This window comes from Mastigoproctus giganteus, chromosome 8 (genome assembly GCF_048544385.1).
Source record: "Mastigoproctus giganteus isolate SK-2022 chromosome 8, ASM4854438v1, whole genome shotgun sequence".
NCBI classification, from domain to species: domain Eukaryota; kingdom Metazoa; phylum Arthropoda; class Arachnida; order Uropygi; family Thelyphonidae; genus Mastigoproctus; species Mastigoproctus giganteus.
The window spans coordinates 26,342,761-26,360,219 of record NC_143582.1 but is presented as its reverse complement, the minus strand read 5'-3'; the positions used below and the strand labels follow the sequence as shown (position 1 = coordinate 26,360,219).

General features: G+C 36.2%; 1 protein-coding gene across 6 annotated transcripts in view; it reads right to left on the bottom strand.

The window, feature by feature from the left end:
* Positions 1 to 17,459, bottom strand: part of LOC150081387 (uncharacterized) — a 325,542-nt gene that overhangs the window by 202,616 nt on the left and 105,467 nt on the right. For 5 of the 6 annotated variants that reach the window (XM_090379754.1, XM_090379758.1, XM_090379759.1 and 2 more), the window contains exon 3: positions 915 to 1,142. The exons of the other annotated variant lie outside the window; for it this stretch is intronic. In XM_090379754.1, coding sequence (XP_090235880.1) covers positions 915 to 1,142 — 228 coding nt within the window. The remainder of the gene's footprint in view (positions 1 to 914; positions 1,143 to 17,459) is intronic. 6 annotated transcript variants of the gene reach the window in all.

The following is a 17,459-nucleotide window of genomic DNA, read 5'->3' as shown; positions in this document are numbered from 1 at the left end:
TTCAGTCCGCCTACTACTGAAACTGAAATTACTATATTCTTAGACAACAGCAAAAGTACTGTTTCTCAAAAACTAGAGCTAATAAAAAATTTCTGAAGTCATAGTCATTTTTCTCAACCCAAAATTAGTAAAGTTTTCCTAGTTTAAGAAAGGAAACAAATTCAAATAATTTTTTTTTGTTGAACAGTAAATTATTAGTTGGAGACACTAATAAGAGATTAAGACAATTTTTAAACTGCTGAAATAATTATTCTACAAGATTCCGCATCACAACAGGTGGAACCATATAGAAAAAAAGTCTTTATACATTTTGATATACCTCTTCTCAAAGAAGTCTGGTCCCTGAAAAGATTTTTAAAAATTAAAAGTATATAAATATATTATATCTAAAAATATTCAAGTTTATTCTAATTTTATTTCATTGAAATGCAGCAAGGCATTTTGAATCCACTTGGAGGGGAACCATCCAAGAACGTTTTCTTCCAATTTGACGGAAGAAAAACCAGAAACAGTCTTCGCCAGAGGCAAAGAGTCTTCGCCAGAGGCAGAAAGAAAGCCCAAAAATGTCTCTGCCCTCTCCAATCCAAACTGACTCAATCCCAGTGTTAATCTGGAAATTTGCTGACTGTACTGTTGAAAGCACAACTAGTAGCATACAAATAAATTTTATTTAAATTCCTTTGTGTAGCTTGTTTTTTTAATAAAAGTACTATATCTCCATTACAGATTATCTTCATCAAATACCAATATGTGTTTGTGTATCTTTAAAAATTCTGCAATTCTTTGCATTTCTTATTATTAAACTTTACTGAACTAAAGAAACACAATTAAAAAGTTTGTGATATTTATATTTTAGTGCATCATCACATGTAGAATCATGCAGAACAACCAAGTCTTTATACATTTTGACATACCTATGTGCAAAGAAGAACCTGATCCGTGAAGATCCTGACTGTTATGGACTGCAAGTTGTATATTTTCTATATTTACATCATTTGGCCTTACAACTTCATCACTTAAAGGGCAAGTCTCAATCTCATTTACTAAATCTTCCATTTTATATTTATCTGTGACTAAATTTTTCTTTTCTTGAACAATTTCTTTGGAAGGCTCAGCAGCACCATGAGCAAACCAGTACATATCTACATACAGAAAGCCATATTTTATGATAGTTATATATTGTAAATTAAATAAAAGAGTACTTCAAGGCCAAAATAGTACTTCACTAAAGGACCTTTATTGATTCAATTAATATAAATATACAGGTCAGAAAAGGTATTATGAATGATTAAAAAAACTATTAAATGGAGGTTATTAATCTGAACTTGATGACCCTGTACACACTTAAAGGTAGTTGTCATGAATTATAATACTGCATTAGGAAAGGAACTCAATAAAAGTAATCAGTTTTACTTTATACATACATTATCAAAATTGTGAAATTTTTTTATAATCTGTTATATCTGTTTGGTGACAAATAGAAAAGGCATATTAAATACATTACCCAAAGAAAAATAAAAACTGGAACAGTACAACACTAGAGACAGCAAAAGTTACCAGAAAGATCAAAATTGCTATATTAATGACCAGAAGAAAAAAGTTCAACACTTATGACCAATTAAATGACAACTGTCAGCTAGGAAACACTTTTAGAGATTTTGCCAGGAAGCATCTTGAGAAAAGAAAGGGATCTTTGATCATTGTTTTATAGGAGTTAATACAGTGAAGGCAGGCAGTCACATCAGCAGCCCTTACTTATATGGAGGCCAATGATTCTTTCATAGGAGTTTATGAATTGTGATAAATTTTTGAATATTAAGAAAAGAAAAAAAAAAAAAAAAGCGTATGTATGCATTGCATTACATTTCATGTGCATTCAGTTATCAATTAACATATCTCGGGGGTTAAAAACTTGTATAGTGTACAAGAGACGTGCCATCACACAATTATAAGAAAAGAAGAATTGGAATTTGCAGCGTGTATAGAAAGGGAGGAGGGAGTTATGCTCTTAGTTGACAAACACAAAAATTGAAGGAAGTGCATCGAGTTGAACTGTGTAGACAATACAATGTTGAGTCAGTTTGGTATGACATAAGCACTGGGAAAGCAAAATTGAGTAGGAGTGTGTTATAGGCCTAATGACTCTAATGAGTACAACAAACAACTTTACAGAGAACTAGAGTGGGCCAGTAAATCGGATTGTCTTATAATGGGAGATTTTAACTTCCCAGATAATGACTGGAACTTGTGGGTTGGTCAATTGCGCACTAACAAGACTTTTGTGGATTTATTGGATGATTCTTTTCTATAGCAGTGTGTTCAAGAAACAACCAGAGAAAGTAATACTTTTGATCTGATTATCAGCAGTGATTATTCATGCATTAAGAATCTGCAGATAAAGGAACCACTAGGTGACAGTGATCAGGGGTAAATGGAAGGGTTTTTGCTTTTGTAAAAGGTGGATACAGTGGTCTCAGAGATTTTTTAAATTCTATACAGTGGGACCAACTGATGATGTTACCAACAGAAAATTCTAAATGGGAAGCATTCAAGGAATTAATCTTGAAAGCTACTATGCTTCTCATACCAACTAAGAAATACTGTTCAGGGTTTAGATCTAAATGGATGTCAGATGAATTAAGACTTGTGGGAGAGAAGAAAAATGCATGGAATGCATATAAATTATTGGGCAACACAGAAGCTTATGGCAGATATAAGTTAGTCTGTAATAAAGTCACAAAGGAGATTAGGCAAGTGAAGGCAGATTACGAGAAATCTTTAGCAAAGGATGCAAAGAAAAACAGTAGAGTTCTTTATTCATGTAAACTCTAGAAGAAAGGGGATGAATAAGATTGGTCTACATTATATTGATGGTTCAACTGTTGAAGTTCCTGCTCAGGTAGCTGACAAACTGAATGAGTATTTTGCATCTACATTTGCACATGAGGAGTTATTAAGGATTCAAAATGCCAAAAGGTTATCAAATTGTAAGGTGGCTTAATGATTTTTTTAACCGAGAGCAAAGTGGAGGAGAAATTGTTGAAGTTAAACATAAGAAAGGTACCTAGGGTGGATGGGATCTATCCAGTTATATTAAAGGAGGCAGCAAAGGAGATTTGTTTGGGTTTTAATGGCACATCAGCAACTAGGCCTATAATGTGCCAAAACCACATCCCATACTGGATAACAGTAAAAATTGTAGTGACGTAGTTGCTTGGGTCACTATATCAATATGTATAAAATATAAATATGCACAAGGTAAGCTAATGTAAAGATATATTTACATACAAGCAAAAAGGTTTATTGATTTTAAAAACCTAAAAACAGCTGGCACATTGTCGTTGTCAGATAAAACCTGACTGAGTGTATAAGGCTCGGTCAGATGGCTAAAAACGTTAAAATACGTAAAACATTGCTGTCTATATCGTGGACATTTGGTTAAAATATGACGAATGGTTAAAAAGGTATCACAATCCTCACACACAAATCCCAGGAAACTAGGTGGCAGGACCTGCCGGAGCAACTCGTCATGATTCTGGACACCCGGTTAGCCTCCACGTGGCAAGGTATGAGCAACGTCAGGCCCCACCAGGGGCCTGGCGGCCAATAAGCCGGACAAACAATGGGCACAACAGATCACACTGCAAAGACAGGGCCCACACACTTTCAAGTCTCTGGCTTGACAGTGTACTGTCCTCGATACAGCGAACATACGCGGAGATGGGAGAAATCCCAGGCGCCGTCTGACACAAACATACCTTATACCTTATAATCCTCACACATAGGAGAGTCATCTGCCCTCAGCAAGAATGCATGAGTAAGATGACTATGTCCTATGCGGAGGCGAGATAGAACAACTTCCTCTCTACGGTTCCTGCGCAGACTCGACTGCCAATGTTGAATAACAGGCTTTATCTGATATAACTTGTTAGTGACCTGCTCATGCCAAGATTGTTGCCATTGGAAGAGTAATGCAGAGTGTATTAGCTGCCTGTAGTCTGTATAAGGGACTAACAGTCTGCGGTGATCTGGCAGCATTGTCAGCCAATTCATTACCCTTGATCCCAGTGTGGCTTGGGAGCAAAGGAGGTAAGCAAACCCTTAGCCATGATTATGACAGCATCCTTGGACTTGGGGGGGGGGGTCCCCTATGGACTGGAGATGTGCAAACGTTTCCCCAATTCACAAATGGGGATCAAAGGGTGACAAGTAATTACAGACCTATTCATTTAACACTTCTGTTCTGAGAAAAATAATGGATTCATTGTTTAAAGAAGCAATGCGGGATCATCTAGACCAGTGGGTCGCAAACCCCTGGTGGTTTGCACTAAAAATTCTGTAATGGCATCTGCTTAGATTTACATAGGTATATTTTTGTAAACTACAAAATATAACTAATAATGAACAATAAAGTAAATTAAAATTAAATAAAAAGTAAAAAATTGCCAAATAAAGAAACATCTCCCACAATTCCTTATAATTAGTTTGCTATCTTATAGATATTATGTTAAATAAATATTTTCCTTTTTTTTTTTTTTTTTTTTTTTTCCCCATTCTCAAGGACATTGTTATGTATAGGTACTTTTTTTTATTATTATTATTATTATTTAGAACCTATAATGTGCATGAGTTGAAGGTTGAAAAGATGAAAGAAGATACTTGTTTACATTACACTTCAATTTCTGTAGATTGTAATTTTCGGGAATAGACGTTGTAAATGGATGTTGACTGGCTGAGGCAAGTGTTCGGACTGTTTTGAAAGAGAGAGAGAGAGAGAGAGAGAGAGAGAGAGAGAGAGAGAGAGAGAGAGAGAGAGAGAGCGAGAGAGAGAGAGAGAGCGAGAATTATAAAAGCCAATTCAAAAGAACAGTGCCCATGGAACTATCTATAAAAAAGGCATGCAGCAGAAACAAAGTGTAATGTATGACAGAGATTGGAGAGACTCTGTTAGAGATGAGACATTAATTAACCTAACTGCCCTCTTTTGAAGGGAATCTAGAAGCCTGAGAGAGAGGTTTGATGTAAAGTGTGTTAGCTGTCTAACGGCACCAGGGATTTTCCCATCTCCGCATTGTGCACTCTATTCATGAAACACAGTACTCTGTGGAGGCCAGATATTTAAAAGTGTGTGGGATATGGTAATGTCATGTAGTGTTATGTTCTGTTGTTTCTCTGACCATTTAGCAGTTGGGCCCCTAAAAGCAGTTGGGACGCACCGTTGCCTACACTTAGCCACGAGGAGGCAGTTCAGATACACCCAGCAGATAGATTATTTTGGTAAGCTGGCAGGCCCTGCCACTAGTTTCCGAAGATTTCAGTGGCAAGGGCCTAAAAGAAACAAAATTGAGGCTGAATGCTGGAAGTCAGAAAAGACCGAAATGGAATTTAAGCGAAGGTGAGATTAAATTTTTTGGCTTTGGCTAAATTGTGCAACATTAAATTTAGGGCATACTCAGTTGGTTTAGTTAGAGTAGTGTGGGGGGGGGGGGAGACTAAAGGATGGAGGGACAGGCAGAAATATGATTTTGGGAGTATCGCCCCAGATGTAGAAACAATAATCCATGGTAGGCCAAATTTGTGATTTCTACAAAATCGACAACTGTTTGGAAGAAAAGTAACGCCGAGAGCGAAAGAGAAAACTCAGTTTTTTAGACAGAGAATGCAATATTTGTAATATGCTTTATGCCAAGAGAGATTAGAAGTCAGGGTAATCCTCAAGATCTTGCCTAGAAATCAGAGCATCATTGGAGATAAGCATAGGAGCAGAAGAATCCTTTTTGCGAGACATAGGACAGAACTGAATTTTAGAAGGATTGAAATTAAGTTATCTTTGTCCTACTGGAGATCAGCATTTAAGGATTTGGCAGTGGATACTTGAGAAGTTGAAACTGTTTGAGCAGGGCAAGGTTTCTCAAACAGGAAGGTGGAATGCAATGTGCTATCGTCAACAAAACTATGGATAGGATTTCCGATCAATGGAAGAAGGTCATTAATACAGGTAACCCTTGTATAACACGGTAGATAGATTCCTATAAAATCTCATGTAGTGCAAAACCATGTTATACGGGACTAAGATGCAAAAAGGGGGTTATGTTCCAAAAGCTAACAGAAATACATCATTTTTTATAACTATCTGAAACTTAATTTTTATTAAAAATAGTAATAACTGAATAAACATCTTACAAATTGTGATACATATCTGCCAGATAATGTATGCTCATTTAATTTTCTTCCTCATCATTGCTGCTAAGCACAATCAAACGAGAGCGTTTTCTCTATTGCAGAAAATCTTCACCTTCTGAACTGTCTTCTACAGCATCTAGATTCTGCTCTCTTTAAAATATCAGTATTCTGGGATTGTTTGCTTTTGCTTGATAGATCTTTGTAAATTGCATGGTATGGAGGAAAGCATTTTTAAAGCTTCCTTTTAAACTGTGTTCCTTCCAGTCGAAGGATCTGCATTCAAAAAATAAAATAATAAAATAAATAAGATTCTAATTGCTCAGCTAAGTTTATGCCTTGCCTTACGCTTTTTAGTATAAAATTTGGAACTTCAGAATTTTTATCTGTGCTATCACCCTCTGAATTGATTTGGTTCACCTCCAATGCCATTTCCACCAATTCCGTTTTGCCAACCTCTTTTCTACCAGTAATTATTGAACGTCTTCAGTAGTCATATCATCAAAACCATCCCTTCCTACCGACTTAGCAAGTTCTACTATCTCATCAATTCTGTTTTCTACTGATTGGACCATATTTCCTGAATGAACTGACTCTGTCCATACATTTTTCCAACATACATGTGTTGGAAAAATTGGGTTTACGTCTTCGAATAATGATTCCAATACAGTCCACAACTGAAAAACGTTTCCATGCCTTCATCATTTCAATAGATTTGGAATCAATTTTTTCCAAAATCCACTGTAATGATTTTCTGACGTAATGAGTTTTAAAGAAGTTGTATTAGGTGGTAGGAACATTACTTCAACATTTTGAATGACTTAACTCTTTTGGATGGCCTGGCACTAGGGCTTACAATACCAAGGTTCCGGGATACCGGTCATTTGTTTTCCGGTATTCAAATCCCAGTATTGATACAAAAATACCAGCTTCTCGGTACTAATTTAAAAAATAATTATCCATGATTTATACACATAAAGGTTATAAAATCGACAATGATATATCATTAATACTGTGGAATTTGCAAATGAGGGATTGTTATACCCAGTACAAATGCACGGAAACCTGAAAACGTCATGAAACTGTATGACATGAAATCTTACAAATATATTTCTCTTAGTAAGTTTAGTATGTGTGGAAGTAAAGCACTTAAGGAATAACGAAAACATCATTACGGAAATATTTCCATTAGTGGCAGTAGGCCTGGTAGTGCAATTAAGGAATATGGTGAACAATGGTATGGCGGGTGCAGAAGGATTAAAATTAAAAGCTTTTGAACAATAGTTTAATCCCTCTATTACACTGCTACTTGAGGATGCAACACTTAGTGCATTTTGGGAAAGGGTGTCAGTATGGAGCAGTTTAAAGGTATAATGAACAGGTAATCTTGAGAGATGAAAGTGTTTCATTGTGTGAGAAAAATATTCTGTTTTTCCCACCAAAGGAAGAAGAAGATTGAGTTTAAAGACTAAAACTGTAATTTTATACATAAGCTTGTGTATAAAATAGTACAGGGGGCAATTCTAACTGGCAATCGATTCAATAAATAAATAAATGAGAAGGAAATAAATAAGGTGCTCACACCAAAAGAGGGGTTTGTGTTTGTTGTTCGCAGGATTTGCAGACTTCCAGCTGTAGTTCTGGGAGTGTCCAGCAGTGAAGGGTTCTGCCGGGCATGTTCCTGTGCTAGAAGTTAATCCGGAAGTTGAATAACAAGCCAGTCAGATAGTGCCCTGGCTTCTACTACTGTTGTGGTAATTTCCTTCAGTAAAACTAAGGGGGAGGGGGGGGGAGAGAGAGAGAGAGAGAGAGAGAGAGAGAGAGAGAGATCACCACACTCCATGGAAGGAACCCGCACAAAGGAATCCCACCATTAAAGAAAAGGAAGGTAAGTCCTCTAAACTGTGTTGTTTTGGAAATGGTACTTAGACAAAGTGGGAGATTATTTTAGAGTAAGGTTGAAGTTGAAGAAACATGAGAAATGGGGAAATGCTTAGTAGTGAGTTGGTTTATTGGTTGAAGTTGTAAAGAAAATTAATATTGCTAAATTAAGAGAGATTACATGGAAATGTTAGTATGGTTAGCGACATATGGATTGCTGTTGTGAAGAGATTAATATTGGTGATTAAGAAAAATATGAGGAAGTGATTAAGACTGAATTAGTTTAGTGTTTGAACAGCTGTAGAGAGAGAGATGAGATTTTTAATTCAGAGAAATTTTATGGAAATAATAGCATGTATTAACAGATTAAATGAGAAAAATGAATAGATTAGATGTAAATGAACACCAGTTATGTACTGTAAGTAGATTTGTATAAAAAATGACTTTTGTTTTATATTTGTGTCATTGCTCTTGAGAAACTGACAGCTCGCATATAATATACATACTCTTGTGTGGGGGGGGGGGGGGATATTGCTCAGCTTCTGGAAATTCTCATTTTTTAACACATTCAGGTAGCTTGTGGGGCTTAGTGCTTGAGGGGAGCTGCTGTACGAAAATCATAACAATGGCCACTGATGGCAATACTAAGGTACAGGGGAATAAAAATTATTAAATAAATAAATAACGCCCCCTCCCCACAACTTAGATTTGGTTTCCTCACTGAGCTTAACCATCAGATCCTTTCTTTCGTTAATACGGATATAGTGCCATAAAAAGACAAAAAGGAAATATTTTATTTTTGATAAAAAGGAAATAAGATTTTTTGAAGATGAGGAAATAAAGGGGGAGGGGCTAAACTGTAACTCGTCTACTACGTTTTCAGTACAAAACACCAACCAGCACAGAATCCAAAAGGGCGTTTTCTGCCACTAACTAAATATGGACCAAATAGATCCAGTTTAAACGATAACACTATTGTGTTTCTTAAGAGCTCACTTTACTCAGACAGGTAGTATGGATGCACTAGCGTAGCTATCCTTTTTCGGGCCCAGAGACAAAGAACATGTTTACGCCCCTACTCAATTAATGAAAATTGCAAAAACAGGAGACAGCCAAAGATGCCGGGCCCCTAAAGGGCCCAGGCCCATAGGAATTGCCTTGCCTGCCTACATAGTAGCTAAAAAAAAAAAAACTTTTTTCTTTTTTGTTTTTAGAATAACTGTATGTTTAATAATTTTTGCCAGAATATTTATTATTGTAATAAAAGTTTGATTTAAAATGTGAATTCAAGTAATTACTTGTTTTTTTCCTTACTTTATTGCATATATTAATTGTCATCAAAATTTATTCCAAAAAAAATGTTTTTTTTTTTTTTTTGGAATACTGGTATCCCAGTTTCATAAATTAAAAATACTGAAATACCAGTATTAAGTTTCAGAAACCTTCCGTCTGATCAACAATCACCAGCATGGATTCCATCAGTATCGATCCACTGGTGATATTCTGGCTTATGTTACCCATTTATGGACAAATTAAATGGAAAAGTTCGGTGAAACACAAGCAGTTGCTCTCGACATCTCAAAGGCTTTCGATCATTTTGGCATAAAGGTCTTCTAAACAAGCTTCCATCTTATGGTTTGCCAACTGGTTTTTTTTGTAATTGGCTATCCAGTTTTCTCTCTGATCGCTCACTGAGGGTGATGGTAGGTGGCTCTCTGTCTTCTACCTTCTCCACTAATGTCGGTCTCCCCCAAGGTTCAGTTCTTTTCCCCCACTCTTTTCCTCTTGTTTATTAATGACCTTCTTCCATTGACTGGAAATCCAATCCATGGTTTTGCTGATGATAGCACATTGCATCCCACTTTTCATTTTGTGAAACCTTCCCTACTCAATCAGCTTCAACTTCTCAAATATCCACTACCAATTCCTTAAATGCCAATCTCAAGGTAATTCTCCAGTGGGGTAATGACAACTTAGTTGATTTAACTCCTTCTAAAACTCAGTCTTGTCTTATATCTCGCAAAAAAGGATTCTTCTGCTTCTATGCTTATCTTTGGTGACACTCCAATTTCTATGGGATTACCTTGACTTACAATTTCTCTCGTGGCACAAGCACATTGCAAATATTGCTTCTTCTGCATCTAAAAAACTTGGGTTTTCTCTTTCACTTTTGGTGTTACTTTTCTTCCAAACAGCTGCTCATTCTGTACAAATCCACCCTACCATGCAATATTGTTCCCACATCTGGGGCGGTGCCCTGAAAATCTCTCTGGCTTCTAGATTCAATTCAGAAGAGGGCAGTTAGGTTAATTAATGACTCATCTCTAACAGAGTCACAGCACTCTCTGTCTCATAGACATACTGTTTCTGCTGCATACCTTTTCTACAGATACTTACATGGGCACTGTTCTTCTGAATTGGCTTCTATAATTCCCACTCTCTCTTTCAAAACAGTCTGAACATGTGCTGCCACCAGGCAACATCCATTTACTGTCCAACTTCAAACTCACAGAACCAACTTTTCATCTTCCTCCTTTATTCATTCAATTGCCGTTTTCTGGAACAATCTTCCTTCATACATATTTCCTGAAAATTACAGTCTACAGAAGTTCAAGTCTAATGTCAACAAATATGTTCTTTAATCTTCTCAACCTCCAACCCAAACACAGTACTAAGTACTATAGGTTCTAATACCTCGTGTTTGGGGTTTTCATTAAAAAATAAATAAAAAATTAAGATTTTGACTAGTATTGTGAGTCCTACCTGGCACGTTATCCAATAGTAATAAAATTTTGAAATATAAATTTTTCTGCGTTAAATAGTTTTCCACAGCTGGCAAAAAACAATATAGAATCCATTCTTTAAAAATATTGGCAGTTACCCAAATGATGCCTAATTTCCTTAGGCATAATTTGGGTAACTGCCAGGGTGGAATTTAATTCACAACAAAGATTCCAATACACTTCTTAAGAACAAAGTTTAGTAATACAGATCCGGAAAAATTTATAAATGATCAAATAAAAACCAAAATCACCTTGAAGTCACAAATGTTTATGGTCTTAGACAAGCACAAGTTCAATAGCACAGAACCTAACACGGGGATTTCCCAATAATAATTTTTTTTTTTTTATTATTATTATTCCTTCTTCCACCCCCCCCATAACAACTAGCAGTCAACAGTGGGGATTCACAAAAAAGAATGCAAATGTTGAAAAATTACATTCAACATAATAGCAGTTTCCCCCACAAAAAAGCTCAAATATATTGTGTTATATGCAGTTTGCCACAATTCTCTAACCATGTTAGAGTGAAATCGAGTTATATAAGTACCATGTTGTGCAAGGATTGTCGCAATTTATCAATTGTGTTAGAGCGAAACCATGTTGTAGAAGTACCATGTTATACAGGGGTTGCTTGTATATACAAGAGGAAAAGAGTGGGAGAAAGAACTGAACATTTGGGACAGCAGCATTAGCAGAGAAGTCAAAAGACAGAGAGCAGTCTGCCATCACCTGCGGTGAGTGGTCAGAGAGAAAACTAGAAACCCAATTACAAAAAACAGTTTCAAACATGATCAAACACCTTTGAAAAGTCAAGAGCAATGGCTTGAGTTTCAACAAACTTTTCCATTGAATTTGTCCATAGATGGTTAACATAAGCCAGAATATAACCAGTGGAACGACACTGGTGGAATCCAAACTGACAATCGTTGATCAGATGAAAGATTTCCAGATAGTTTAAGAGTTGGTGATTAATTGATTTCTCCATTACTTTAGAAAGAGTAGAGGTATTCGCAATGGGATGATAATTAAATGGAAGGGATCTGTCACCTTTTTAGGAACAGGCTGTATACGAGCAAATTTCCAAGAAGGAAAAACACCTTTGGAATAAGAAAGTGTAAAAAGATGACACAAAATATTAGTTTCGGAAGCACAGGTTTTGAGAACAAGTGGAGAAATACCATCAGGACCTGGAGCTTTCTTAGCATCAGATTCATCAAAATCTTTCTGACATCCTTTTGACGAAGACCACCAGAGGCATTGAATGGAGTGTAGTGGGAATAGTTTGAGGTGATTTATCAAGGTCATCAATACATGAGTTGGAAAAAAATATAGGATGCTAGCAGGTCGGCTTTATCTTTGGCTGATGTGGCAACAGAACCATCTGGTTTTGACAGAGGTGGGAACAGAAATGGGCAAAAATTGTGGCCAATAGCTTCACCAAGCTTCACTAAGGCAAGAGACCAGAATGCTCGGCTACCATTTGGACAAGAAACAAGTTTTCTACTCTTAGCCTGTCAAAATCTAGTTTAGACTGAATAATAACTGCTTTACAAAGTATATATGATACTTAATAATTTTTATTATCACACAATGTCACTTATGAAAATGTAGTACTGGAAATATTTTACAAAAAAAAATTCAGAAAAATTACACGACTTCAGATATTATAGGCTTAGTGTTTCGCATTAAGAATATTATGTTGAAAGGGGTTTGCGATAAAAAATATTATGTTGAAAGGGGTTCGCGAGTCAAAAAAAAGGTTGGGAACTGCTGATCTAGACAAGACTGCAGTTATACTACACACACAGCATGGGTTTGTTAAGGGTAAGTCTTGACTGACCAATTTCACTGGATACTATGATGTGGTCAGAAAAGAACTGGATGCAAAAAATAATTTTGATATCACATACTTTGATTTTAGGAAAGCTTTTGATACTGTTGCACACGGAAGACTACTGTACAAATTGAAGCAGTATGGCATTAAGGGCAAGTTGCTGCTATGGATAAAGGGTGGTCAAGTGGGAGAAGACAGACTGGTAATCAATGGGTGCTGCTCTTCTTGGACTAATGTTATTAGTGGAGTCCCACAGGGTTTGGTGTTGGGTCCACTGTTGTTTTGTATATTTATCAATGATATCGATGAAGGTATATCAGGCTTAGTGTCAAAGTTTGCATATGATACAAAGTTGGCAGGGTTGTTAATGACAGTAATAACAGTATGCTTCTGCAACAGGATCTAGAAAAGTCAGGAACAACCATTTGCAAGCTCTGCTAGTTTGGATCCACATGCGATGCGACGTATTTCCCCTCAATTAAAACATTTGAAACTTTCTGAAGAATTCACTTCTGCTTTGCCTTATTTAAATTACAACAAGCATTGTTCCACTCAAAAAGAGTTTTAAAGAAGATTTTGGAATAACGAGTTTGGTGCAAGTTCAGTTATTAATAAATTACATTAAAAATATAAAAATTGTATTTCTTTTTTCTTGCTTTCAAAAAAATTTTATTCTAGAGAGATGTTTCACATAGAATATCATTTCCGCGTGGCCGACACACGCATATTTATTTTATTTTATGCCTAGCATTAACTTCCTTAAAAGCTATTTAAATCTTCCTGATTTCTTTTGAGAACTAATCACCTCCATTTAACTTTTTTTTTCTTATTATTATTTTTTTTCCCCACACATATTACATGTAAATTATTCATGTATTGCATATTGCAACTAAAGCAGCAAGAAATTTTATATGTATTCTCTATTTGAAAGATTTGTCAAACCATCTCAAATTAAATTATAAATGTACGAAAAGCAATCCAGCAATTATTATTTCTTTGTTTCATACATGTATCTCTTAAGATATTCCTATACTGTAACTGAAGAACTAGACATTACGTTTACTGCTATGTGCTGATTGAAAGAATAATTGGGCAAAAGAGTAAACAAGTAAAAATGAAGTGTTCTCAGTTCATACATAAAATTCTCTTTGAGAAGTTCATTATTTTGTTATCAGTTTACTAAATTATATAGTTCAAAAATTATTACTATTTGCTTATTATATTAATCACAATTATCAGGTGACACACAAGCCTATGACAGATATAAACTAGTCTATAATGAAAGTCACAAAGGAGGTTAGGCATGTGAAAGCAGATTACGAGAAATCTTTGGCAAAGGATGCTAAGAAAAATGGCAAAGCCTTCTTCTTTACTTATATACAATCTAGAAGGAAAGGGATGAATCAGATTTGTCCACTTTATATCGATGGTTCAACTGTTGATGATCCTGCCCAGATAGCAAACAAACTGCTATCTGAGCAGGATCAGATAGCAGTTTGTTTGCTATCTGATCCTGCTCACAAATAGCAAACAAACTGTTATTGATTGCATGAGTATTTTGCATCTACATTTACACGAGTTCTTAAGGAAGGAAAATGCCAGACGTTTACCAAACTGTAACAGGGTGCTAAATGATTTTGTAATAACGGAGAGCAAAGTGGGAGAGAAATTGTTGAAGTTAAACATAGGAAAGGGACCTGGAGTGGATGGAATCTATCCAGTTATATTAAAGGAGGCAGCAAAGGAAGTAGGCAAACCCTTAGCCATAATTATGAGAGCATCCTTAAACTCAGAGAAATTCCCTACGGACTCAAGATGTGCAAATGTTTCCCAAATTCACAAAGGGGGGATCTAAAGGTGACAAGTAATTACAGACTAGTTAGTTTAACTTCTGTTCCGGAGAAAATAATGGAGTCACTTCACTGGTTAAAGATGCATTGCAGGATCATCTAGACAAGACTGCAGTAATAATTCAGACACAGCATAGGTATGTTAAGGGAAAGTCTTGTCTGGCAAATTTGATTGGATATTATGATGTGGTCACAAACGAACTGGATGCGAAAAATAATTTTGATATCATATACTGTGGATTCCGGTTATTTCGGCCATCGGTTAATTTGGGGTAAATCTTAAAAAACAGAAACCAATCGAGAAAATAGCCAGGGTTTACTTCGCTTAATTGGAACAGCATGCCGTTTAATCGTGGCAGGAGACCGCAGCACTGGAGATTACCCTACGACTGTCTCCGACGGTACCAGTGGTTTGGTCGAAATTCTGGAGGTCACAACCATAAAACAATTAGCAGTCACCTGTTTATTGGGCTTTTCTGTTAGTGAAATTTATCATAAACGAACAGTAAACTTGATCTTACTGGATTTACAATAATACCAACAGCTAGAATTCTGTGGGTTATTAGGTGAAATGTGTTTACACTTCCATGAAATCTTCAATCATATAAAAAAATTAATTTTCAGATCTTCTCTTCATTCCTATTTTTAAAGCTTTGTAACTTGTTACTCCACTCTCACTTGTGCGTATTGTGTTACTTGCAATTTGTGTGCGTCGTGTTCTTTGTTACTGATTACTTATCTTTGTTATTGATTGCTTATCTTTTTACTGATATGTTTTAAATTTTAACCCCCACCCACATATCATTTAATTTTTTTAATTGGTAAGGTAATAAAGGGTAAATTTGTGCTTAATATATCTTTGCTTTTATAGCCTGTGGATAATATTCCTCCTATTTTCGCTAATTAGAATCGCTGTTTAATAGAATTAAACTTCAATTCACAAATGTGATCACAATGACCAGCACTTACTGCACATCGTATAGTGAACGGTACTTTACTATGTTGAGTTCGTCGTAACGTGATTTGATTGTACAGTGAGCCAATTGCAGGGGGGGGGACATTGTATTTTTAACTATTTACATGAAACTTTGGATAATTGGGGCAGCTGCTTAATCGGGCCAAAATGCACTAGTCCCGATTTGTCGCAAATAACCGGAAAAGCTTTTGACACTGTTGTGCATGGAAGACTATTGTATAAATTGAAGCTGTATACTATTAAGGGCAAGTTGCTACAATGGATAAAAGGGTGATAGAGTGTAAGAAGGCAGAGTAGTAATCAATGGACACTGCTCTTTGTGGATTAATGTTATTAGTGGAGTCTCCCAGGGTTCAGTGTTGGGGCCCCTGTTGTTTTGTATATTTATCGATGATACTGATGAAGGTATATCAGACTTAATGTCGAAGTTTGCAGATGATACAAAGGTTGGCAGGATTGTTAATGACAGTAATGGCAGTGTGCTACTGAAACAGGATCTAGAAAAAATGGGCGGATGGGCTGAGAAGTGTCAACTGAAATTTGACATTGACAAATGCAAAATACTGCATATCAGTAGAAGTAACCCCAGAGAAATGTACCAACTGTGTGGTACTACACTTGGGTGGTATAAAACAAAAAAGATCTGGGAGTAATTATGCAGTCAGATATGAAGTTTTCTGAGCAATGCAGACAGGCTGCCAGAGCAGGTCATGAGGTATTTTCAATGATATACAGAAATTTTGCTAGTAGGGAAAAGGCGATTATCCCTTTGTATAAAACAATAGTCAGGCCAAGCCTTGAGTAATGCGTACAGGTCTGAAGGCCTCATTTTAGGAAAGATGTAGAGTTGCTTAAGCACATGCACAGAGAAGGGGAACAAGATTGGTGAGGGGAATGAAGGGAGTTTGGTGTTGTTTTGTTACTAGGAGCATTAGCAACTAAGGCCATATTGCTCCGGGATATGCGGTGGTCATTCCCTGACCTTTCCGCATCCTCCGTATTTGGTGGTGACGGGCTCGAACCCCGGTCTAATCAAGAAGCGTGTGTTACGCACTGCTGCTTCTTCCCACCTGGCTACAGAGGCGCCGGAATGAAGGGATCCTCTTACCAAGAAAGGCTTAAGTTCTGCAAATGGCAGCGGCTGGAGAGTAGGCACCTATGAGGTGATCTGATTGAGGTGGGTTGAGCATGAATTCTGATGGGAATCTTCCACTTGCTAAGATTACGAACCTGAGGAGGCATAAATTCAAATTGAGGAAAGACATTTGTAGAATAGATGTGTGGAAATTTACCTTAGCCAGCAGGTTGTTAATTACTGGAAGAAACTTCCATCTGTTGTTGTGGAAGTTGATAGCTAAAACAAATTGAAGGAGGAACTGGACAAACTTTTAGAGGGAATGGATGTGTGAAATTGGGGGGTTTTTTTGGCTGATGCTACATAAGCTCATACGCTTGCTTTCTTGTATCACATGCCTCCATTACTACCACTATAACTAGAACAGAACAGAAAATTTGTGTTATATTTAAGCTGTTATAATCCAGGAAGAAATATAAAGTGCAACACAAAATTGTAGTATCAGGACACAATAATCTAAGGTACAGTTACTATTTGTTTAATTTATTACATCAGAGAGCTTGATATAAGTGTTGCATTTTGCATGATTACAAAACATTGAGAGTAATTTTAGTTTTTATGGCAGGTGAGTAGCTAAGGCTATTATGCACCAAGTCCAGCAAGACATTAAATGAATACTGGTTGTGAGGTATGTACAGTGAAGCAAAAACAATGACTTTTAATTAGTTATTTACTTTTCATTTCTATTAATAACAGAGAAAAAAAAATTTTTCAATTAAGCAACTGAACACCTAAAATGTAATGCACTAGATATATTAACTAACTTGTTTGATTTTGCAATGCACTGATCCCATATTTCTAATAGACATGCAAGAACAGT